Below are 24868 nucleotides of genomic sequence, written 5' to 3'. Positions count from 1 at the left end.
GATATGATAATGGGATATCATGAAAACATCCACAAGATCAGAGAGATCCAATGCGCATTTGACAGACCAATCTTTTATTCTGAAGATGTAAGTAGCAGAAATGTGGGAAACCAGTGGATGTTGACGATTTGAATTTCCTAAAGACCTTTGATAAAGTCCCACATGTTAGTACACAAAATTATAGCACATGAGAAATAATATGTTGGAATGGATTGAAAACTGCTTGACAGATAAGGTAGGAATTGGTCCTTATTGTGGTGACAGGTGGTTAACTACTTATCTACTCCAAGCATCAGTGCTTAGGTACAATATATAATATTTGGATCAAGGATCTGAATACAATGTCTAAATTTGTTAACAATACAAAACTGGGGAGATTGCAAATTGTGCAGGGGACACAAAGAAGCTTCAAGGTTATTGACAGTTTGTCCAACACGTGACAGATGCAGTATCATATGGTTAAATGCAGTTTGGTAGGAAACACAGAAACATGGAGCATTAGCTAAATGATGATAATTGGACGTACAAAGGGATCTGGCTGCCCTTGTCGCTAGTCACTAAACACAAGCATAGCGGTGCAGCAGGTGCTTAAGAAAGCAAAGAGTATGTTGCTAATTATTGTAAGAAGTTTTGGGTAAAAGAACAAAGATGCTTTACTACAATTATACAGGGCCTTGTTGAGACCACCCGTGGAGGGCAAATGTGCAGCTTTGACCATAAGATATAGGAGCAGAATTAGCCACAAGGCCCATAGAGTCTGCTCCACATTCCATCATGGCTGATTTATTATCCTTCTCAATCTCATTCTCCTGCCTTCTTCCCATAGCCTTTAATGTCCTTACTAATCAAGAATATATCAATCTCTGCTTTAAATATACCCAATGACATGGCCTCCACAGCCATCTGTGGCCATGAATTCCACAGATACACCATCCTCTGGCTAAAAGAATTCCTCCTCATCTATTCCAAAGGAAAAGGAACATCTTTCTATTCTGAAGCATGTCCTTTGGTTCTAGACTCCCCACTATAGGAAACACCCCCTCCACATCCATTCTATCTTTAGACCTTTCAAAAGGTTTCAATAAGATCCCCCGCATCTCCATATTCTTCTAAAATCCAGCAAGTACAAGCCCAGAGCCATCAAATGCTCCTCATACGTTAACCCTTTCATCCCCAAAAATCATTCTCGAGATGTCCTCTGGACCTTCTCCAATGACAGCAGAACTTTTCTTATATATGGGGCTTGGAGCTGCTTACAATATTCCAAGTGCAGTGTGACAACACAAACCCCTGTGGAATACCAGTCTGGTGGTCCTGGCATGGATGCTACGTGCCCTCCTGCCTGATGGGAGTGGGACAAACCATCCATGGGCATGGGATCCTTCATGTTACTGGCCCTTTTTCGTCACCTTTCCATATACAAGTCCTTGATGGCGGGTAGGCTGATGCCAGTAATACATTGGGCCGTTTTTACTACCTGCTATAGAGCTTGTCTGCCACGGTCCAATTTCTGTACCAAGCAGTGATGCAGCTTGTTAGGATGCTCTCTACTGTGTATCTGTAGAATGATGTGAGTATGGACGTGCACAAAGTCCAGCTCTCTTCAGCCTCCTCAAAAAGTAGAGGCGAGGCATTGGTGAGCTTTCCTGACAGTGTAGGATGTGTTCTGGGACCATAAGAGGTTGTGTGTGATGTGCAGTTTCATATGCGTTAATAGCCTCATGTATGGCACCTTGTCAAAGGCTTCCTGAAAATCCAAGTGAACAACATCCACTAACTCTCCTTTGTCTATCTTGCCTGTCGTTTCCTTAAAGAATTCCAATAGATTTGTCAAGCAAGATTTCCCCAAGGAAAAAAAATGCTGACTTTGGCCAATTTTATCATGTGCCTCCAAGATTCCCTTGGCCTCCTTATCTATGAAAGGTTGTACTTACTGCAGGGGTGGGGGGAAGAGAGAACAACAAAAGGTCACCAAAGGGGTTCCTCTGACAACAAGGAAGAGAGATTGGATTGATTAGGCTTCTATTGACTAGATCTGAGAAGAACAAGAAATCTCATGGAAACGTACAAAATTCTGACACAGCTTTGACAAGCTGGATGAAGATAAGATGTCTCCCTTGAATGGGCTTTTTAAAACCAGCAGTCACACTGTCTCAGGATACAGGGTGATAAATCTTGGGTCACATTAGTTAGGGATTATTATTTATGGCAGAAAGGCAAGTTTTCTTTTGATCAAGGGAAATGAAACCCAGTGTTGAACAGTATAGTATACTGGTGTCACAGAGCAAAAAGCTGCGGATCCACCTGGCCAAAGGCTAACAAGTTCCCATAGTATTAGCAGCTGTTTGGTTTGGATAAAATGGTGAGGATGCTCCGGACTGAAGTGAAAACATAGTATTTGCACTTCAGTCGATTTCATCAATGCCTTACCTTAGCGAGGTTGGTAGATTTTCCAACTCCGTTTACTCCACAGAAAGCAATGACAAACGGACGCCTTTGTTTTTGAGCTTCTAAAACATCTCGCAGGATATCAACACGTCTCTTGGGCTGTAGAATCTGGACCAGGGAATCTTGCAAGGCCTGCTTCACTGTTGAGGTCACCGCTGTTGGAGGGCACAGAAAACAAGCTGAGTTAGCAGGAAGTTCCCCATCAATAAAAAGTACTTAAATAGGTTTAAAACTTATCCTCAGATTCATTCTTCCACTTATTACCTCCTAGCAGTACCTTCCCCTCATCAGCTCTCATCTATCAGCTGCCAGCTTGTACTTCTCCCACTCCCTCCACCACCTTGTTCAGGCTTCTGTCCCCTTTCTCCAATCCTGATGAAGGCTCTCAGGCTGAAACATCAACTGTTTCAGAATTAGATTTATCATCATTGACATATGTTGTGAAATTTGTTGTTTTGCGACAGTACAATGCAAGATATAAAAAATTACTAATTATAAAAATAAGTAGCGCAAGAGAGCAAAATACTGAGGTAGTGTTCACAGACCATTTAGAAATCTAATGGCAGAGGGGAAGAAGCTGTTCCTAAAGCACTGAATGTGCATTTTCAGACTTCTATACCTCCTTCCCACTGGTAGTGACGAGAAGAGGACATGCCTGGGATGGTAAGGGTCCTTAATAATGGATGCCGCCTTCTTGAGGCACAGCCTTTTGAACATGCCTTTGATGTTAGGGAGGCTAGTGCTCATGATGGAGCTGGATGAGTCTGCAAACCGCTGCATTGGAGTCTCCACACCAGGTGGAGATACAACCAGTCAGAAGGCTCTCCACGGTACAGCTGCAGAAATTTTCTAGAGTCTTCGGTGACATACAAAATCTGCTCAAACTCCCGATGAAGTATAGACAGACACTGGACCGTTTATTGCCCTCCATAGACTCTGCTTGACTTGCTGAGTTCCCTAGCATTTTGTGTGTGTTGCTTAAGATTTACAGCATCTGCAAAATTACTTGTGTCATAAAATTTCTCCGAAATTTTATTCTGAAGCGAGGAGTACCAGCTGTACAAGCAACCTTGTTGCCAGTTTACTCAAGTCCAGACAAATGTTGCAAAGCAACATTTCTGTTATTGTTGGTGGATGGCGAGAAGTGAGGAGCAGAATGTCTGCCTGATTTCCCGCTCCACCCACCCAAACCGCACCCCCCCAATCTTTTCTTAAAGTCTACAATTGTGGTAGATGTCATACATTCCAGATGTACCTTTTTCAAGATTTGTTCTCTTTGAAAGTGAGCCCCAATGCAGAGAGGTATTGCACTGCACTGGTATCGTACTCAATGGTTACTAACACCATATACACACCTACAGCAGAAATGGTACATGATATCAGCTAGTATGCTTGATCCCAACAAGTAAATGGAAAGGGTACATCGCAATTGAAAAGTCTAGAGAGCAGAAGTTATCCCCTTGAAGTTCTAAAATTCATCAGTGAAGTGTTTCACTTGCCAATCCATCGTCTATCTCATCTACATCTGGGAAAGGAAAATATCAGGGGACCTCAGATGGCATACTCACACCATCTTCAAGAAAGAAGTCAAATCCGACTCTGGTAACTGCAGTGGGGTCACCATGATCCTCGTCTTGAGAAATGTCATCACCACAGTGCTCCCTCAACCACGTCCTTCCAACAGCCAAAGAACTGTTCCATAAGAGGTAGCATGGTAGCTCAGTGGTTAGCACAACGCTTTAGAGTACCAGTGCCCCGGGTTCAATTCTCACCGCTGCTTGCAAGGAATTTGTACGTTCTCTCCATGATCGTGTGGGTTTCCTCAAGTGCTCTAGTTTCCTCCCATAGTCCAATGATGCTGCAGTTGGTAGGTTAATTGATCTTTGTAAATTGTCACGTGATTAGGCTAGGATTAAATCGAGGACTGCTGGGTGACATGGCTTGAAGAGCCAGAAGGGCCTATTCCGTGCTGTATCTCAATGATTAAAAACTTGCAGTAAGGATTCCATCTACTTACAGGCCACGTAAGCTGGGTGACAGTGTGAAATGTGATGAGGATGTTATGAGAATGCAGGGCGACTTGGACAGGTTGGGTGAGTGGGCAGATGCAGTTTAATATGGATAAATTTTTTTTAGATTATGAGGACACACAGTCCTCTTTTGTTGTCATTTAGTAATGCATGCATTAAGAAATGATACAATGTTCCTCCATGAATGATATCACAGAAACACAAGACAAACCAAGACTGAAAAAACTGACAAAACCCATATAATTATAACATAGTTACAACAGTGCAAAGCAATACCATAATTTGATAAAGAACAGACCATGGCACGGTAAAAAAAAGTCTCAAAGTCTCTTGAAAGTCCCATCATCTCACGCAGACGGTAGATGGAAGAGAAACTCTCTTCCTGCCATGAGCTTCCAGCACCGCAAACTTGCTGATGCAGCACACTGGAAGCACCCGACCACAGCCGACTCTTGAGTCCATCTGAAACCTTCAAGCCGCCGACCAGCCCTCCAATACCGAGCACCATCTCTGCCGAGCGCTTTGACCCCGGCCCCGGCAACAGGCAATAGGCAAAGCCGAGGATTTGGGGCCTTGCCCTCCGGAGATTCTCGATTGCACAGTAGCAGCGGCAGCGAAGCAGGCATTTCAAAAGTTTCTCCAGATGTTCCTCCGTGCTTCTCACGTCGGTCTCCATCAAATCAGGATTGTTCACAGCATCCTACTTACAAATACGATATCATTTCGGAGTGGCCACACGCGCTGCGTTGCGCTGCCATCTCCTCCTCCCCTCTAAATTTTTTTTTTTTTTTTAAAAAGATTATAAGAACACTCAGTCCTCTTTTATTGTCATTTAGAAATGCATACATGCATTAAGAAATGATACAATGTTCTTCCGGAGTGATATCACAGAAAACAAGACAAACCAAAGACTAACACTGACAGAACCACATAATTATAACATATAGTTACAGCAGTGCAAAGCAATACCATAATTTGATGAAGAACAAACCATGGGCACGGTAAAAAAAGTCTTAAAAGTTCCCGAGTTGATCGACTCCCAAGTCCTTGATAGCAGGCGGCAAAAGGGAGTAACTCCCTGCCATAAACCTCCAGGCACCGTCAACTTGCCAATGCCTTGGAAGCAGCCGACCACAGGCGACACCGAGTCCATCCATCCGAAAACTTCGAGCCTCTGACCAGCCTCTCTGATACAGCCTCCCGAGTGCCATCCTCTGCCGAGTGCTTTCGACCTCGTCCCCGCCGCTGAAACAAGCAAAGCCAAGGATTTTGGGGCCTTCTGCTCCGGAGATTCCGGTTACCACACAGTAGCTGCAGCAGTGAAGTGGGTATTTCAGAAGTTTTCCAGATGTTCCTCTGTACTCTAACGTCTGTCTCCATCAAATCAGAATTGTGCACAGTCCCCTACTTGACAGATAACAGATATTCATCACCAGAGAGGCTGTGCGCGCTGCCATCTTCTCCTCCTCTAAATGTGAGGTTATCCACTTTGGTGGCAAGAACAGGAAGGCAGATTACATAGAAACATAGAAAATAGGTGCAGGAGTAGGCCATTCGGTCCTTCAAGCCTGCACCGCCATTTATTATGATCATGGCTGATCATCCAACTCAGAACCCCGCCCCAGCCTTCCCTCCATACCCCCTGACCCCTGTAGCCACAAGGGCCATATCTAACTCCCTCTTAAATATAGCCAATGAACTGGCCTCAACAGTTTCCTGTGGCAGAGAATTCCACAGATTCACCACTCTCTGTGTGAAGACGTTTTTCCTAATCTCGGTCCTAAAAGGCTTCCCCTCTATCCTCAAACTGTGACCCCTCGTTCTGGACTTCCCCAACATCGGGAACAATCTTCCTGCATCTAGCCTGTCCAATCCCTTTAGGATCTTATACATTTCAATCAGATCCCCCCTCAATCTTCTAAATTCCAATGAGTACAAGCCCAGTTCATCCAGTCTTTCTTCATATGAAAGTCCTGCCATCCCAGGAATCAATCTGGTGAACCTTCTTTGTACTCCCTCTATGGCAAAGATGTCTTTCCTCAGATTAGGGGACCAAACCTGCACACAATACTCCAGGTGTGGTCTCACCAAGGCCTTGTACAACTACAGTAGTACCTCCCTGCTCCTGTACTCGAATCCTCTCGCTATAAATGCCAGCATACCATTCGCCTTTTTCACCGCCTGCTGTACCTGCATGCCCACTTTCAATGACTGGTGTATAATGACACCCAGGTCTCGTTGCACCTCCCCTTTTCCTAATCGGCCACCATTCAGATAATAATCTGTTTTCCTATTTTTGCCACCAAAGTGGATAACTTCACATTTATCCACATTAAATTGCATCTGCCATGAGTTTGCCCACTCACCCAACCTATCCAAGTCACCCTGCATCCTCTTAGCATCCTCCTCACAGTTAATACTGCCACCCAGCTTCGTGTCATCCGCAAACTTGGAGATGCTGCATTTAATTCCCTCATCCAAGTCATTAATATATATTGTAAACAACTGGGGTCCCAGCACTGAGCCTTGCGGTACCCCACTAGTCACCGCCTGCCATTCTGAAAAGGTCCCGTTTATTCCCACTCTTTGCTTCCTGTCTGCTAACCAATTCTCCACCCACACCAATACCTTACCCCCAATACCGTGTGCTTTAAGTTTGCACACTAAGCTCCTGTGTGGGACCTTGTCAAAAGCCTTTTGAAAATCCAAATATACCACATCCACTGGTTCTCCCCTATCCACTCTACTAGTTACATCCTCAAAAAATTCTATGAGATTCGTCAGACATGATTTTCCTTTCACAAATCCATGCTGACTTTGTCCGATCATTTCACCACTTTCCAAATGTGCTGTTATCACATCCTTGATAACTGACTCCAGCAGTTTCCCCACCACCGACGTTAGGCTAACCGGTCTATAATTCCCCGGTTTCTCTCTCCCTCCTTTTTTAAAAAGTGGGGTTACATTAGCCACCCTCCAATCCTCAGGAACTAGTCCAGAATCTAACGAGTTTTGAAAAATTATCACTAATGCATCCACTATTTCTTGGGCTACTTCCTTAAGCACTCTAGGATGCAGACCATCTGGCCCTGGGGATTTATCTGCCTTCAATCCCTTCAATTTACCTAACACCACTTCCCTACTAACATGTATTTCACTCAGTTCCTCCATCTCACTGGACCCTCTGTCCCTTACTATTTCTGGAAGATTATTTATGTCCTCCTTAGTGAAGACAGAACCAAAGTAATTATTCAATTGGTCTGCCATGTCCTTGCTCCCCATAATCAATTCACCTGTTTCTGTCTGCAGGGGACCTACATTTGTCTTTACCAGTCTTTTCCTTTTTACATATCTATAAAAGCTTTTACAGTCCGTTTTTATGTTCCCCGCCAGTTTTCTCTCATAATCTTTTTTCCCCTTCCTAATTAAGCCCTTTGTCCTCCTCTGCTGAACTCTGAATTTCTCCCAGTCCTCAGGTGAGCCACTTTCTCTGGCTAATTTGTATGCTACTTCTTTGGAATTGATACTATCCCTAATTTCTCTTGTCAGCCATGGGTGCACTACCTTCATTGATTTATTCTTTTGCCAAACTGGGATGAACAATTGTTGTAGTTCATCCATGCAACCTTTAAATGCTTGCCATTGCATATCCACCATCAATCCTTTAAGTGTCATTTGCCAGTCTATCTTAGCTAATTCACATCTCATACCTTCAAAGTTACCCCTCTTTAAGTTCAGAACCTTTGTTTCTGAATTAACTATGTCACTCTCCATATTAATGAAGAATTCCACCATATTATGGTCACTCTTACCCAAGGGGCCTCTCACGACAAGATCGCTAACTAACCCTTCCTCATTGCTCAAAACCCAGTCCAGAATCGCCTGTTCTCTAGTTGGTTCCTCGACATGTTGGTTCAAAAAACCATCCCACATACATTCCAAGAAATCCTCTTCCTCAGCACCTTTACCAATTTGGTTCACCCAGTCTACATGTAGATTGAAGTCACCCATTATAACTGCTGTTCCTTTATTGCACACATTTCTAATTTCCTGTTTATTACCATCTCCGACCTCACTACTACTGTTAGGTGGCCTGTACACAACTCCCACCAGCGTCTTCTGCCCCTTAGTGTTACGCAGCTCTACCCATATCGATTCCACATCTTCCTGGCTTATGTCCTTCCTTTCTATTGCGTTAATCTCTTCTTTAACCAGCAACGCCATCCCACCTCCCCTTCCTTCATGTCTATCCCTCCTGAATATTGAATATCCCTGAATGGTGTCAAGTTAGGAAAAGGTGAAGTACGAGATCTGGGTGCCCTTGTTCATCAGTCACTGAAAGTAAGCATACAGGTACAGCAGGCAGTGAAGAAAGCTAATGGCATGTTGGCCTTCATAACAAGGGGAGTTGAGTATAGGAGCAAAGAGGTCCTTCTGCAGTTGTACAAGGCCCTGGTGAGACCCCACCTGGAGTATTGTGTGCAGTTTTGCTCTCCAAATTTGAGGAAGGACATTCTTGCTATGGAGGGAGTGCAGCGTAGGTTCACTGGGTTCATTCCAGGGATGGCGGGGATGTCATATGTTGAAAGATTGGAGCGACTGGGCTTGTATACACTGGAATTTAGAAGGACGAGAGGAGATCTAATTGAAACATAAAAGATTATTAAGGGATTGGACACACTAGAGGCAGGAAACATGTTCCCGATGTTGGGGGGAGTCCAGAACCAGAGGCCACAGTTTAAGAATAAGGGGTAGATCATTTAGAACGGAGTTGAGGAAAAACTTCTTCACACAGAGGGTTGTGGATCTGTGGAATGCTCTGCCTCAGAAGGCAGTGGAGGCCAATTCTCTGGATTCTTTCAAGAAAGAGTTAGACAGAGCTCTTAAAGATAGCGGAGTCAAGGGATATGGGGAGAAGGCAGGAACAGGGTACTGTACCGATTGTGGATGATCAGCCATGATCACAGTGAATGGCGGTGCTGGCTCAAAGGGCTGAATGGCCTACTCCTGCACCTATTGTCTATTGTCAACATGAGCTTTGGCTTCAGCTAGGAAGGACTGTGAAGCACTCTTCTCAAATAGAGCTTCCCACTGAAGTGTGTCTCCATTTTTACTTTAGAATGGCATTGGGTAGGGAATAAGGCTGTATCACTGTCTCAACACTTGTTTATCTTCCAATCTTTTTTATTGCACTAACATACCTCACCAACAAACTCCCCTGTGAAAGGAGCCCATTTTCAGAATTAATATGATATTGTCCAACTTGCAGCAAGTATACTCAAGAACTACTGAGGTTTGGTCATCCAAACCTTACTAGTCAGGCTGCAGTATTCAGACACTTGCATTTTTATGAACTCACTGGCCAAACATTAAGCCACTGTCAACTTTTCTCCCCCACACTGAAACCTAAAACATTATGGGCCTCACACTCATTCTTTGCACAAACAAAAGGTCCTCTACCAACCTGCTCCTGCTGTACGATACTGCACTCTGACAATAAAGGCTTATAGGAAGACCTAAGAGCACAGGATTAATTCCCACATCTCAAGAACCATTCCTCAGTGAAGAGAGGCATCATTGATGAAATTCATCATTGTTTTCAATGCATTATCAAAGTTATTGGTCGATTGAACAAATGCTTCAGAAAGGGACGGATCACCTAATGAGTCATTATTCAAATTCAAGTTTATTGTCATTCAACTGTATGCATGTATACAGCCAAATGAAACAATGTTCCTCTGGACAAGGTGCACAACTTGGTACATATAATTCGCACACATACGTAAAGTAATATTACCACAAATAAATTAACAAATAATAAAATATATTCAAGATTGACAGTTAGCATATGGTACATTTACAACACAAATTTAAAAAGTGAACAGTATAGTGTTACTGGCATTTCATACATGACGAGACCTTGGTGGTGGCAAGGAGTTCAGTAGTCTCATGGCCTGGGGAAAGAAGCGTTTCCCATCCTAACAGTCCATAGCCTAACACTTTGGTATCTTCTGCCTGATGGTAGGGGGTCAAAGATATTGTTAAACAGATAGAAGGGATCCTTGACAATCCAAGGGGCCTTGTTATGCAGTGCTCCTGATAAATAACTCAGATGGGTGAAAGCAAAACAGTGAAGGTGGAAAGGAACAATCGCTCCGTTGAGTATTCTAAAGACTCCCCCCGCCCCCCCCACCAAGCAAGTAGAACACTGAGGAGCAGATCAGGAGGAAATAAATGTGCAAAACAAAAATTACAGTTATTGTTGTGGGTGACCTCAACTTCCCTCATATTGATTGACAGCTCCTTAGTGCAAAAGGTTCAGATGGAGCAAAATTTATTAGGTGTGTTCAGGAAGGACTTCTGATACAATGGATGAGGAAGTGTAAGGGTGGTAAGTTTACAAATAACTCAAAAGGTTGGTGGTGCTATTGGTAGTGTAGGCAGAGCTGGGCTGAGAAGCGGCAGACACAGTTCAATCCAGAAAAAGTGAGAAGTGATACACTTTGGAAGGTCGAACTTGAAGGCAGAGTACAAAGTTAATGGCCGGATTCTTAGCAGTGTGAAGGAACAGAGGCATCTTGGGGTCCACATCCATAGATCCCTCAATGTTGCTGTGCAAGTTGATACAGTGATTAAGAAGGTGTAGAGTGCATTGACCTTCATAAGTCAGGGGATTGAGTTCAACAACCACAAGATAACGTTGCAGATCTATAACGTTGCAGATCTATAAAACTCTGGTTAGACCACACTTGGAGTATCATGTTCAGTTCCAGTCACCACTTTCAAGGAAGGATATGGAAGCTAAAGGGGATGCAGAGCAAATTTACCTGGATACTGCCTGAATTAGAGAACATGTCTTATGAGGAAAGATTGAGTAAACTCAGGCTTTTTTGTTGGGAGCAAAGGAGGATTAGAGGTGATTTGACAGATGTATAGAAGACGAAAGAATGGACAGCCAGAAATTTTTTTTCCTGGGGGAAATGGAAGGGAGTACAATTTTAATGTGATTGGAGGAAAGTATGGGGGGGTGGTGAAGATGTCAGAGGTAGTTCTTTTAAATATACACACACACAGAGAATTGTGGTGGTAGAGGCAGATACCTTAGGGATATTTAAGAGACTCTTAGATAGGCAGATGGATGATAGAAAAATGGAGGGCTATGTGAGAGGAAGGGGTTGGATTGATTTTGTAGTAGGGTAAAAGGTCGGCAAAACATTGTGGGCCAAAGGGCCTGTACTGTTCTATGTTCTAAATACCAAGATATCAAATGTGGCATAGAACATCTGGTCTATAAGTTTACAGTAAACCCTCACCTCCTTTATGCTTTGAGACAACAAACACTGGCCTGGCAAAATTCTCCAAATTTACTAGTTTGATAAGCAAACCAAAATAATGTCCTCTTCCAATGCAAACGTCCCTACATTGAGAACTTCATTACATTCATGTGGCTCTGCTGTGCAGACCACTAGGTTTGCACATCAGACCTAGCTTAGCACCAATCTAAGTTTTAACATATCATGGACTTCAGAGAAGGGATGGGTTTGCAACTTATCAAAAACAATGCAAGATGGTTCCTGAAAACTTGCCTGTCATTTATCATTTTGATCAGAGCTCCAATATACACTGAGTGGCCACTTTATTAGGTACACCTGCTCATTAATGCAAATATTTAATCAGCCAATCATGTGTCAACAACTCAATGCATAAAAACAAGCAGACATGGTCAAGTTGTTGTTCAACTCAAACATCAGTATGGGGAAGAGATGTCATCCAAGTGACTTTGACTGTGGAATGATTGCTGATGCCAGATAGGGTGGTTTGAGTAACTGCTGGGATATTCACGCACAACAATCTCTATAGAGTTTCAGCAGGCCAGGCAGCATCTATGGGGGGGAAAAAAAAAATCACAGTTGACCTTTCGGGCCAAAACCCTTCAGCATGACTGGAGAAAAAAGGCTAAGGAGTGAATTTGTAAGATGGGGGGGGGGGGGAGTGGAGAGAAAAAAACACCAGGCGACAGGTGAAACTTGGAGGGGGAGGTATGAAGCAAAGAGCTAGGAAGCTGATTGGTGAAAGAGACAGAAGGCCATGGAGGACAGAAAAAGGGGGGGGGTGGCGAGAGGAAGAGGAACACCAGAGGGAGGCCATGGGTGGGCAAGGAGATAACATGAGAGGGGGAAAATGGGGATGGAAAATGGTGAGGGGGGGGGAAAAAGAGGCATTACTGGAAGTTTGAGAAATCAATGTTCATGCTATCAGGTTGGAGGTTACCCAAACAGAATACAAGGTGTTGTTCCTCCAACCCAAATGCAGCCTTATCACGACAGTGGAGGCAGCCATGGAAGGACATAATCGGAATGGCAATGCAAGTGGATTTAAAATGGGTGGCAACTGGGAGATCTTGCTTGTTCTGGTGGACCAAGTGTAGATGTTTGGCGAAGCAGTCTCCCAAACTACGTCAGGTCTCACCGATATACAGGAGGCCACACTGGGAACACCGAACACAGTCCATTTGTCCCTCCCCACTGATCTCCCTCCTGGCACTTATCCTTACAAGCAGAACAAGTGCTACACCTGTCCCTGCACCTCCTCGCTCACTACCATTCAGGACCCTAAACAGTCCTTCCAGGTGAGGCAACATTTCACCTGTGAATCTGTTAGGGTCATATACTGAGCTCAGTTCTCCCGGTGTGGCCTCCTCTATATTGGTGAGACCTGACATTGATTGGGAGACCGCTCAGCCTGGCCTGCTGAGTTAGTGTGTGTTGCTCAAATTTCCAGCATCTGTAAATTTTCTCTTGTTTGTGAGTCTCTAGAGTTTAGAGAATGGTGCAAAAAAGACACAAAACATCCAGTGAACAGCAGTTCTGTGGGTGAAAACACCTTGTTACTGAGAGCAGTCAGAGGAGAATGGCCAGACTGGTTCAAGCTGACAGGAAGGTGACAGTAACTCAAATAACCACGTGTTATAACAGTGGTGTGCAGAAGAACATCTCTGAACACACAACACATCGAACGTTGAAGTGGTTAGGCTACAGCAATAGTTCCACGCCTACGTTGACTCAGGCCTGGGGGTGGGGGGTCAGGGCATTGCCTTGCTACTGGTACCATGCAGCCCAGTACTACCTGTCTCGGGTCGGGTTGTTGGCGACTCAACCGGCACACCCCCTGGTGCACTTCGGTTAACCAGGGAGGATGATGTGTAGGCACCCAGCAGGACTAAAAACAAAGCCTGTCAAAGGGCAGATGAACTCTTTGTGAGTCAACGGCCACCTACTGTCTGTGTGAGGCCACACAGTCTTTCGTTTTGCACCTTGTAAGGCATGAACAAAATGGCCACTGGCTGTAATTTAATGTACACTTACCATACAACAGCAGGGAGAAAACTTAAAGTGGAAGGTTAGTTATCCACATCTCAGAAATACCAGGTGCAAAGGTTCCACCAACATTAAGGGTTTTTTTTTTAAATGAAGTCCTAAAAATTACACCTGTTCCCAGTCATGCAAGTGAAAATTATACACCTCTAAGTGAATTTATAGAATTTTATCCCAACACTGCATCTGTCGTTGGATTTTACAATACTGACTGAGGAATTCTGGCTGTGCTCTGAAAGAGAGGGCTTCACTTATGGCTGAAAGTCAGAGGCAGGGAGTCCTTGCAGATACTTGAGCCAGTACTTGGACCACCCTGACACATGAATGAACCAAATTCAAACCAGTTTCTATGGTGGATACTCCAACATTTCTTGATGTCTATTTTACTGCCATGGATGACCAAAGAATATTACACTGATAAATCACCTTCAATTTTTCTGAAATGGTTAATTGAAAGAATGATTCAGGCTTCTCCACACAGTCTCAACACTAATATCATCACCTAAACACATCCAAGGGATAATCATATGCAACAGTCATTATAGTGGCACCTCTTACTTTTTCCATTCCCTCCCCTAATCAGACTTTGCACATAGGCTACATAATACTTATATCATCCACCTTGATTGCCAATAGAGCAATGAGTGTTAGTCAGCAGCCAAGTTATACGGAAAAGTTAGAAGCCTGACTTTAGATCAATAAATTTAATCTCCAACTTTTCATTCAAATACAAACCTGCAAGGCAAGTGGTAACTTGGGCCTAAAGAATAACTTCTACAACATTCTCCTCCAACATGAGAAGTCAAATCAGGCTCTCTGTACTTGGAGCAAGATTAACAAAAATGAACAAACAGAAGTGTAATGAAAGATGCAAATTTAACTCTCATTTAGAAAAGTTAATTCCTTATGTTGTCATGTTAAATTAAGATGATATCAAATAAGTAGACATTCTAGATTACAGCACAAGTAGAACTTACTGCTAAAAGTTCCCATGATTTTTCCCTCCAACTTTTTTGCCACTGATTCACATAGCTGAAGAGCAATATCTGCAGCAACATTCTTAGCTGCAGGAAAAGAAAGTAAGAGAAAAATGCAAGTTAAGGAATGCCTCTTAGGCTTATAATCTTACATTACTTGTGTAATTACATAAAAAAAAACCTCAAAATGATTTGGAGTCATAGTTTAGTGTAAAAGAGGACATACCTATTACTTACCAATTAAGTGATCTTTCATCTTGTCAAGTACAGGGGCCATCAGTTCTGGGGTAAGGCTTTTAGATCCAACAAGACCCTTCAACATTCCAAACATGCCACCAATTCCACCTTTCTTCGCACTGTAGTGAAACATTGCATGTGATAAATAAAAATAAATTTTTTAGAAAATTCCATTTAATAGCTTTATGAATGGCATTGTAAGAACATACCTGGTATCAGAAATCTCTTGTACTTCTGCTTCATCCTCCTCTTCCTCCTCCTCACAACTGTCATAATCTACAGTTTTCAGATCTCCTGCCATTGACCCACGATAAATGCTCTGTAATAAATCATCAAATTTGTGAATAAATCAAAATTATTTTTCTATTTCAACCAATGCATGCCTTCTGTGCATTAATGCAGATTATGCCTTGTTCAAACTACTTGACCTGAATTTACTGTAGTTTAACATGGTATCATAAAGAATGAACTTCTCTAAATGAGTACAACAAACAATGGGAATTCTGCAGATGCTGGAAATTCAAGCAACACACATCAAAGTTGCTGGTGAACGCAGCAGGCCAGGCAGCATCTCTAGGAAGAGGTACAGTCGACATTTCAGGCCGAGACCGGCCTGAAACGTCGACTGTATCTCTTCCTAGAGATGCTGCCTGGCCTGCTGCGTTCACCAGCAACTTTGGTGTGTGTTGCTTTTCTAAATGAGTGTTCAGTTTGCATCTTTTACTTGACTTATGTTTGTTAATACAAAGGAAAATATCCGATGCACAGCTACATCCCAGAAATAAGAAAATAAGTGGCTAGTTAATCCATTGAGGAAGTGAGTCATTTTGGGCAGCATCGCACAACTCTTTTTTTGAATTGTATAGTCAATATTCAAATTAAAAGAAACAAAGAAACAAGTAACTTTAGTCCATCTAGTTCAGTAGCATCAGACTGAAATTTGAAAATTTGCCATGTTACAAGTTTATACAAAGCCCAGTTTCCTAATACGCTTGCAAGTATAATATACTTTCTCCTGCAAAGTTCTTCCCAGATATTAATCTACCTGTCTTACTCATATTTATTGAGTTGTTCATTTAATACATGCTACATTTTTCTTTAATCTCTCCAGGCAAAGAGGAGTGACAGCAAAAACGAAGTCACATGGTTAGTAGGAGGCGATGATGTGAATGTACTTGATAAGTTGTCTACTCCAGGAAGCATTAATAATTGCTTGAAAACAAATCATGCTCCTGATTTAGGAAGCAGAGTAAAATACAAAACTTACCCAAGGCTGCCAGGAACAACAAAGCCCACAGATAAAACAATGAATTGATGAAGATCACTCCCATACAAATATATTCAGGCATTTTCCACAAAACATAACCAATGATATATCCATTCAACAGCCCCTCACTTAAGTTAAACAATGTTTTAATTCTTTCTCTCCTGTCAATGTCAGATTTCCTTTGAATACATCTATCCCATTTTTATAAATGGCTTAATGAGATTCAATGTTCAAAATAAATTTATTATCAGTTACCTTGAGGTTCATTTTCTTGCAAGCATTTACAGAATAAAATACAATAGAATTTATGAAAATTAATGAAAATAGAGACTGAAACAATAAATAAGCAAAAGATGAGCAAATATTCAAAAATGTCGAGTACCTTCACTCTGTCCACAACAAGCAGTTTTTCCTGAAAATAGCCAACTATTTTCATTCTAGTCCCCATTCCCATTCCAACATGTCAATCCACAGCCTCCACAACTGCCACGATGAAGCCACTCTCAAGTTGCAGGAGCAACACCTCATTCCATCTGGGTGCCTCCAACCTTCCAGTAATTTCTCCTTACTCCACCTTCTATTGCCCATTCTGACTCCCCTCTTACCCCTTCTCATCTGCCTATCACCTCCCTGTGGTGCCCCTCCTCCTTTCCCACACAGTCCACTCTCCTCTCCTATTAGATTCTGCCTTCTTCAGCCCTTTACCTTTTCCACTTATCACCTCAGAACTTCTCAATTCATCCCATCCCCTACTAACCTAACATCTATTTTAATCACTTTAACGATCTTCAGATCTCGCAATCAAATGAAGAACCTAGACCAGTCAGGTGCGGCACCTTTAAGGCTCACTGCCATGGCTGGAAGTGAGGCAGAAGAGGGGGAATCCAAGCCAGGATGAAATGCAGAGAGATGAGGCCTCCTCTACCCAGCACCTTGTCTGTAAGTGTGCAGTTGCTGGAGAATAAAATTGAAGATCTGAGGGCAAGACTGCTGCATCAGAGGTGGATGAGAGTCTAATCAATTGTATGCTTTATCAAAATTTGGCTTTCTCCGGATCTGCCAGATGCAGCAGTCAGTCCAGAAGGATTTACAGAATGGGCCGAACTGCAGACTCAGGAAAGGAAAAGGGACGAGGTGTGTGTTTTATGGTAAACTCTTGTTGGTGCTCCAACATAGCAGTTCTGTTGAACTCATGTTTCCTCGACTTGGAACACCCAATGGTTAAATGCTGTCCATTCTATTTACCACGGGAGTTCTCATGTGTAGTCCTGACTATAGTTTATATAATACTACCAACTATAATCTAGCACTCGCAACGCTGCATAAAACAGCCCATCCTGATGTATTTCAAATTATAGTCAGGACTTCAACCGGGCATGTTTGAAGAAAAACCTGCTCAATTATCATCAGCATATAACCTGCTCAATTATCACCAGAGGTCCTGACATATTAGGCCACTGCTACACTAAGTTAAGTTCCTTGCCCAGACTGCATTTTGGTAAATTGGATCACTGGCTGTCCTCCTCCTACCTGCATAAAGTGCAAAGTTCCAAAGATTAGGACAACAAAGAGGTAGTTGCAGGAGGCAGAGGAGCGATTATGGGATTGCTTCGAGTCAGTGGACTGGGCCACGTTCAAGCACTCATCTAGAGAGCTGAATGAATACACCATGGTTGTAATGGATTATATTAAAACAGTTGTAGATAAGTGTGTCCCCACTAAATCATTCAGTCTTCCCCAATCAGGAACCCTGGATGAACGTTGAGATCCGAAATCTGCTGAGGGGCAGATCAAAGGCATTCAAGTCTGGAGACCAAGAAAGCTACAAAAGATGTAGGTACGATCTCTGGAAAGCCATCTCACATCCAAAGTGGACATTCCGGACCAAACTTGAAACAACAAGGGATGCTCGACAGCTGCGACAGGGCTTGAATGATATCACCTTCTAACAAAGTTAAATCAAGCGACATGGGAGATAGCAGGGCTTCACTTCCAGATCAGCTCAATGCCCTCTATGCTCACTTTGACCGTCAGAACATGGAGGAACCATCGAGTACCCCAACGTCCCTTGGTGATCTGAAGTTGACATGTGGGCTGCTTTGAAGAGGGTGAATCCACTGACCTGATGGGGTACCTGGCTATGTACTAAAGACCTGTGCTAGCCAGCTGGCTGGTGTGTTCCCTGAGATCTTTAAACTCTCATTTTGGCAGTGTGTGGTACCCACCCGATTCAAGCAGGCTTCAATTACACCAGTGCCCAAGAAGAGCGTGATGACTTGTCTCAATGACCATCGCCCAGTTGCACTTTCATCCACAGTGATGAAGTGTTTTGAGAGGTTGGTAATTAAACATACAAGCTCCTGCCTCAGAGATGACTTGGGTCCACTCCATTTTGCCTACCGGAGCAAATGGTCCACAGCTGATGCCATCTCATTGGCTCATCACTCAATCCTGGACAGCAAAGATGCCGACATCAGGATGCTCTTTACTGACTACAGATCAGCATTCAATACCATCATCCGCTCAAATCTAATCAATAAGCTCCAAGACCTTGGTCTCAATAAATCCTTGTGCAATCAGATCCTGGATTTCCTCATTTGTAGACCCCAGTCAGTTCAGATTGGCAACAATATCTTCTCCACAATCGCCATTAGCACAGGTGCACCACAAGGCTGTGTGCTTAGCCCCCTGGTCTACTCGCTTTACACCTATGACTGAGACTAAGCACAGCTCAAGTTTGCTGATGACATCCCTGCTGTGGGCTGAATTAAAGGTGGTGATGAATCAGCATACAGGAGGGAGATTGAAAATCTGGTGGAGTGGTGTCAAAACAACAATCTCTCACTCAATGTCAGCAAGACCAGAGATCCATGAGCCAGTCCTCATTGGAGGTTCAGAGGTAGAGAGGGTTAGGAACTTTAAATTCCTGTGTGTCACTATTTCAGAGAACCTGTCCTGGACAAAGCAGGCAAGTGCAATTGCAAAAAAAGCACAGCAATGCCTCTACTTCCTTAGGAGCCTGTGGAGATTCGGCATGAATCAGAATCAGGTTTATTATCATCAGCATATGACATGAAATTTGTTAACTTAGCAGCAGCAGTTCAATGCAATACATAATCTAGCAGAGAGAAAAAAAATAAGTAAATCAATTACGTATACAGGTGTCCCCCGCTTTTCGAACGTTTGCTTTACGAAACCTCACTGTTACAAAAGACTTACATTAGTACCCTGTTTTCGCTAACAGGTTTTTTCAGTTACGAAAAAAGCAGCGCGTGAAAAACGGCAGCGTGCGAAAAAAAAGCAGCGTGCGCCCGAACAGCCAAGCTCCTCCCCCGAAACTGCATTCTAGCCGCCATTGCTTAAACACGTGCTTTATCTCAATTTATTTTGTGCATCCGTTAGCAAGATGAGTTTGAAGGTATCGGAAAAGCCTAAAGGAGCTCATAAGGGTGTTACACTTAGCATAGAACTAGACATAATTAAGCATTTCGATCGTGGTGAACGAAGTAAGGACATTGTCCGCGTTTTGAACTTGTCTGCATCCACCATTTGCACTGTTTATACGCAGAGAGAAAGAATCCTGAAAGCTGCCGATGTTACTGTTGGTTCTGCTCGTAGCAAAGTGGTCTCTCTTAGTCGGCATCCAGTAATGGATAAAATGGAAGTTGCTTGAGTGGATTGATGGGTGTACAAAACATGGTGTTCCTTTAAGTTATCTTATACTTAAGGAGAAATCAGTCAGCCTTTTTAATAAGCTGAAACAGAAAGCACTGGCCGATGGTGATGAAAGTATTGCGAAAGTGGAGCGGTTTGATCGGTTTCTGAGGCGAGGGCAGCTTCATAGTTTAACGTTTACCAGAGAGAGTGCTTCGGCTGATACTGAAGCTACTGAAAGGTTCCCAGCAGAACTGAAGAAAATAATTACAGAAGGTGGTTATTCGTATAAGCAAGTGTTTAATTGTGACGAAACTGCAATTTATTGGAAAAAATTGCCGAGTAAGACATTTATTTCCAAAGAAGAAAAGCAGGCTAAAGGACACAAGGCATCGAAGGACAGGTTTACCCTAATGCCTATTATTAATGCCACTGGTGATGCTGTCCTTAAGCCTCTACTAGTGTACCATTCAGAAAATCTGAGGGCACTTAAAGGCATTGATAAGAAAACACTTCCCGTTGTGTTCCGTTCACATCCAAGCAGTTGGAACACCCAAGTGCTTTTTTCTGAGTACATGAGCAGATACGTTAGTCCTTTTGTTGAAAAATACTGTAGAGAAGATAACCTCGATAATAGGTGTCTTGTGATTGTGGATAATTGTGCTGCTCATCCGCCTGCCATTACCGAGTATGGCGGTAACATTCGTGTTGCGTTCTTACTGCCGAATATGACATCGTTGCTGCAGCCGTGTGACCAAGGCCTAATAGCCACAAGTAAGGCTTACTATATGCAAAATGTGATGCGTTTTATTGTAGTGCTATTGACACAGAGGAACACGCCTAAGTATCTTTGCGAGAGATCTGGAAAGAATACAATATAAAATTGGCAATCGCCAACCTTGGAGATGCTCTCGATAGGCTAACAGTCTCAATGAGAAATGGCGTTTGGAGGAAACTGTGTCCCAAAGCAGTGAACGATTTTAAAGGCTTCAAACCATCAACAATAAATACGACAATAGTGAGCTTGGCTAAGGAGGCTGGGTTTGTGGAAGTTGACAAAGATGATGTTGAAGAGGTTTTGGCATCCCATGACCAAGAATTGACAGATGAAGAGCTGATGCAATTGCAAGAGGAAAGGATAACAATCGAAACTGAACGCAGTAGCAAAAATAAAGTCGTCCAGGGACTGAACGTGAAGCAGTTGCGTGAGATTTTCGCTGCGATTGACAGCGCTGCAATGATTGCAGAAAAGTCTGACTTTAATTTTGAAAGGGCATGTAGGTTTAGGGCAGGTTTGCAGGATGTTTTGAGTGCTTACAAAGAACTGTATGATCTAAAAATGCGCGAGGCTCAGCAGTCAAGTATACTATCGTTTTTCAAGCCTTGCACATCAGCCACAGCAGACGACGAACCTCGACCTTCGACATCGAGGCAGGCAGACAAAGAAGATGATGACCTGGCTGCCCTATTGGAAATAATCTACGATGAGATGACACCCCAGTCTCTTCTACCTCCCACCACCCCAATTTCCGACGACTCAGCCTAACACACCATCCTGATTCCTGTAAATGAAACTACACTGTACATACATTATTTCTACTTTATATAGGTTGTGTATTTTTGTGTTATTTAGTATGATTTGTTATTTGGTATGATTTGTCAGGTTCATAGCTTAAAGGTTACTGGAGAGAGTGCTTCCGCCGACAGCGCCTGTGCCGACAGTGCTTCCGCCGAGAGTGCATGCCTGAGATTTTCGTTGCGCTAGACTGTGCTTCAATGATTGCAAAAAGTATTTCTACTTTATATGGGCTGTGTATTTTTGTGTTATTTAGTACGATTTGGCAGCCTCATAGCTTAAAGGTTACTGGAGAGAGTGCTTCTGCCGACAGCGCATGCGTGAGATTTTCGCTGTGCTAGACAGTACGTCAATGATTGCAAAAGGTATTTCTACTTTATATAGGCTGTGTATTTATCATATCATTCCTGCTTTTACTATATGTTACTGTTATTTTAGGTTTTATGTGTTATTTGGCATGATTTGGTAGGTTATTTTTTGGGTCTGGAAACGCTCAAAAATTTTTCCCATGTTAATAAATGGTAATTACTTATTCACTTTACGACATTTCGGCTTACGAACTGTTTCATTGGAACGTTCTACCTTTAGATGGCGGCGGAAACCTGTATTGAAGATTTTTTAAATGTGTGAAAGCAGAAATACTGTATATTTTTAAAAAAGTGAGGTAGTGTCCAAAGATTCAATATCCATTTAGGAATTAGATGGTAGAGGGGAAGAAGCTGTTCCTGAATCGTTGCGTGTGCCTCTTCAGGCTTCTGTACCTCCTACCTGATGGTAACTGTGAGAAAAGGGCATGCCCTGGGTGCTGGAGGTCCTTAATAATGGATGATGCCTTTCTGAGACACCACTCCCTAAAGCTGTCCTGGGTACTTTGTAGGCTAGTGCCCAAGATGGAGCTGACTAGATTTACAACCTTCTGCAGCTTCTCTCGGTCCTGTGCAGTAGCCCCTCCATACCAGACTGATGCAGCCTGTCAGAATGCTCTCCATGGTTCAACTATTGAAGTTTTTGAGTGTATTTGTTCACATGCCAAATCTCTTCAAACTCCTAATAAAGTATAGCTGCTGTCTTGCCTTCTTTATAACTACATCGATATGCTGGGAACAGGTTAGATCCTCAGAGATCTTGACAACCAGGAACTTGGAGCTGCTCACTCTCTCCACTTCTGATCCCTCTATGAGGATTGGTATATGCTCCTTCGTCTTACCCTTCCTGAAGTCCACAATCAACTCTTTCATCTTACTGACGTTGAGTGCCAGGTTGTTGCTGTGACACCACTCCACTAGTTAGCATATCTCACTCCTGTACGCCCTCGCATCACCACCTGAGATTCTACCAACAATGGTTGTATTGCCAGCAAATTTATAGATGGTATTTCATCTGAAACATTGACAAACTTCTATAGATGTGTAATGAAGAGTGTATTGACTGGCTGCATCACAGCCTGGTATGAAAACACCAATGCCTTTGAACAGAAAATCCTACAAAAGGTGGTACATCACAGGAAAAACTGCCCCAACCATTGAGCACATCTACATGAAACACTATCATCAGAAAGCAACATCCATCAACAGAGATCCCCACCACCTGGGTTAATCCTTCGTTTCCTTGCTACCATCAGGTAGAAGGTACAAGAGCCTCAGGACTCACACCACCAGGTTCAAGAACAGTTATTAAAAGGGGATAACTACACTCACTTTCTCCACCATTGACATGTCTCCACAACCAATGATCTCACCTTTATGTACTATCTCATTATTCCATGCTTTCGTTATTTATTACTATTTATTTCTATTTGCATTTGCAGTTTGTTGTCTTCTGCACGCTGGTTGCTCTTTCATTGATCCTGTTAGAATTACTATTCTATAGATTTGTTGAGTATGCCTACAAGAAAATAAATCTCAAGGTTATACATGTACTTTGATAATAAAATTTACTTTGAACCTTTGTATTGTCTCCCCCCCCCACCCTTTTCTTTCCCCCAGTCCTGAAGGGTCTTGGCCCAAAAAAAAACTCTTTATTCCTATTCGTAGATGCTGCCTGACCTGCTGAATTCCTCCTGCATTTTGTGTGTTGCAAAAGATGTCAACTGGTACAAATTAAAAAAACTGAAAACATAAGTTACAAAGTGTTCTTGAATGCGAGTCTGTAGGTTGGAGTATCAGCAAGTCCTATACACTAAACGTTCTGAGTAAAAAATGTTTCCTCCAACTTCCCTTATGAATTTCTTCAGTAGCATCTTAAACTGGAGCCATTAAAAGACATTTCCCTCACAAACAGAAACATTAAGTTTCCCCATCGAACCCCTTTACTGTATGAAAAGTCACCTCTCAAACTCTCCTGGTTTGTATAGCTTCAAAGGTCTTGCATCGCCCTTATATTTTTCACCATCTCCAGTGGGTTCTCAGCCTGAAGACCACAACTGTGGACAGCATTCCAAGTGTGCACTAGATAGTCCTATACATATTTAATATCATTTATCCACTTTGCTATATAAATGAACTTTGACATTTTAATTTATGTTGGCTTTTATTAACAAATTTTACTTTTATTCATGCATCCATAGACAGAATTACTCCTTAAACCCATTCAGCAAAGATCGCTATTCTTTCAACCAAAATACAGCAACTCACAGCAATGCAAATTGAAATTTCTTTCTCAATAACATATCCTTTATAGTACTGCATTCTGACCTTCTCCTTTGTTAAAATTTATATCCCTAATTTGGTCCCATTTGCAAATTTGTCCTTTAAATTCCTAACAAAATCAATGTGAAATAAATGTAAATTGTGCCCAGTGGTCCCAGTACCAACCACTGTACATTTTTCCCCCCGTCTGAAGTGCTGCCCTTTATTCCCACATTGATTTCTGTTTGTAGTCAGCTTGCCTTTCTTACCTGCCTAATGATTTCAAATGCAAGTCATTATTTTATTATATCTGACATTACTGAATGTGAGAGATAAGTGTGACTGAAAGCCTTCCCTACAACAAATGCATCAAAATTTCAAACTCATTATTTCCAGATTCCTCTTCTGTATTATAATACTCTACTGCCAATACCACCTCTACACCAGTGCTTCCAATACAAGTTGAAATAAATCTCAACCATGCTTCTTTCATCTCCCCACCCCTACTTATAATTTGGATCGCACCCCCCCCCCACTTTGCCCTGCTTTTCATCCCACCAATGAATCACCTTGGTAACTTCTGATGGCTCCAACATAATACCATCCTAGATGCATCATTCTACTGCTTTCTAGCATCCTAAGGGACCAGGATTCTGTGGTTCACCAATCTAACTACCC

At 42.6% G+C, this 24868-nt stretch overlaps 1 protein-coding gene across 3 annotated transcripts in view; it reads right to left on the bottom strand.

The window, feature by feature from the left end:
* The window catches only part of srpra (SRP receptor subunit alpha), a 70791-nt gene that overhangs the window by 11272 nt on the left and 34651 nt on the right, over positions 1 to 24868 (bottom strand). For all 3 annotated transcript variants that reach the window (XM_063038223.1, XM_063038224.1, XM_063038225.1), the window contains 4 exons: positions 15276 to 15385; positions 15067 to 15185; positions 14830 to 14916; positions 2431 to 2603 (listed from right to left, as the gene is read on the bottom strand). In XM_063038223.1, coding sequence (XP_062894293.1) covers positions 2431 to 2603; positions 14830 to 14916; positions 15067 to 15185; positions 15276 to 15385 — 489 coding nt within the window. The remainder of the gene's footprint in view (positions 1 to 2430; positions 2604 to 14829; positions 14917 to 15066; positions 15186 to 15275; positions 15386 to 24868) is intronic.

Source organism: Mobula hypostoma, chromosome X2 (assembly GCF_963921235.1).
Source record: "Mobula hypostoma chromosome X2, sMobHyp1.1, whole genome shotgun sequence".
In the NCBI taxonomy this organism is placed as follows: domain Eukaryota; kingdom Metazoa; phylum Chordata; class Chondrichthyes; order Myliobatiformes; family Myliobatidae; genus Mobula; species Mobula hypostoma.
Note: the sequence above shows the minus strand (reverse complement) of the source record. Positions and strands in the feature narration are given on the sequence as shown.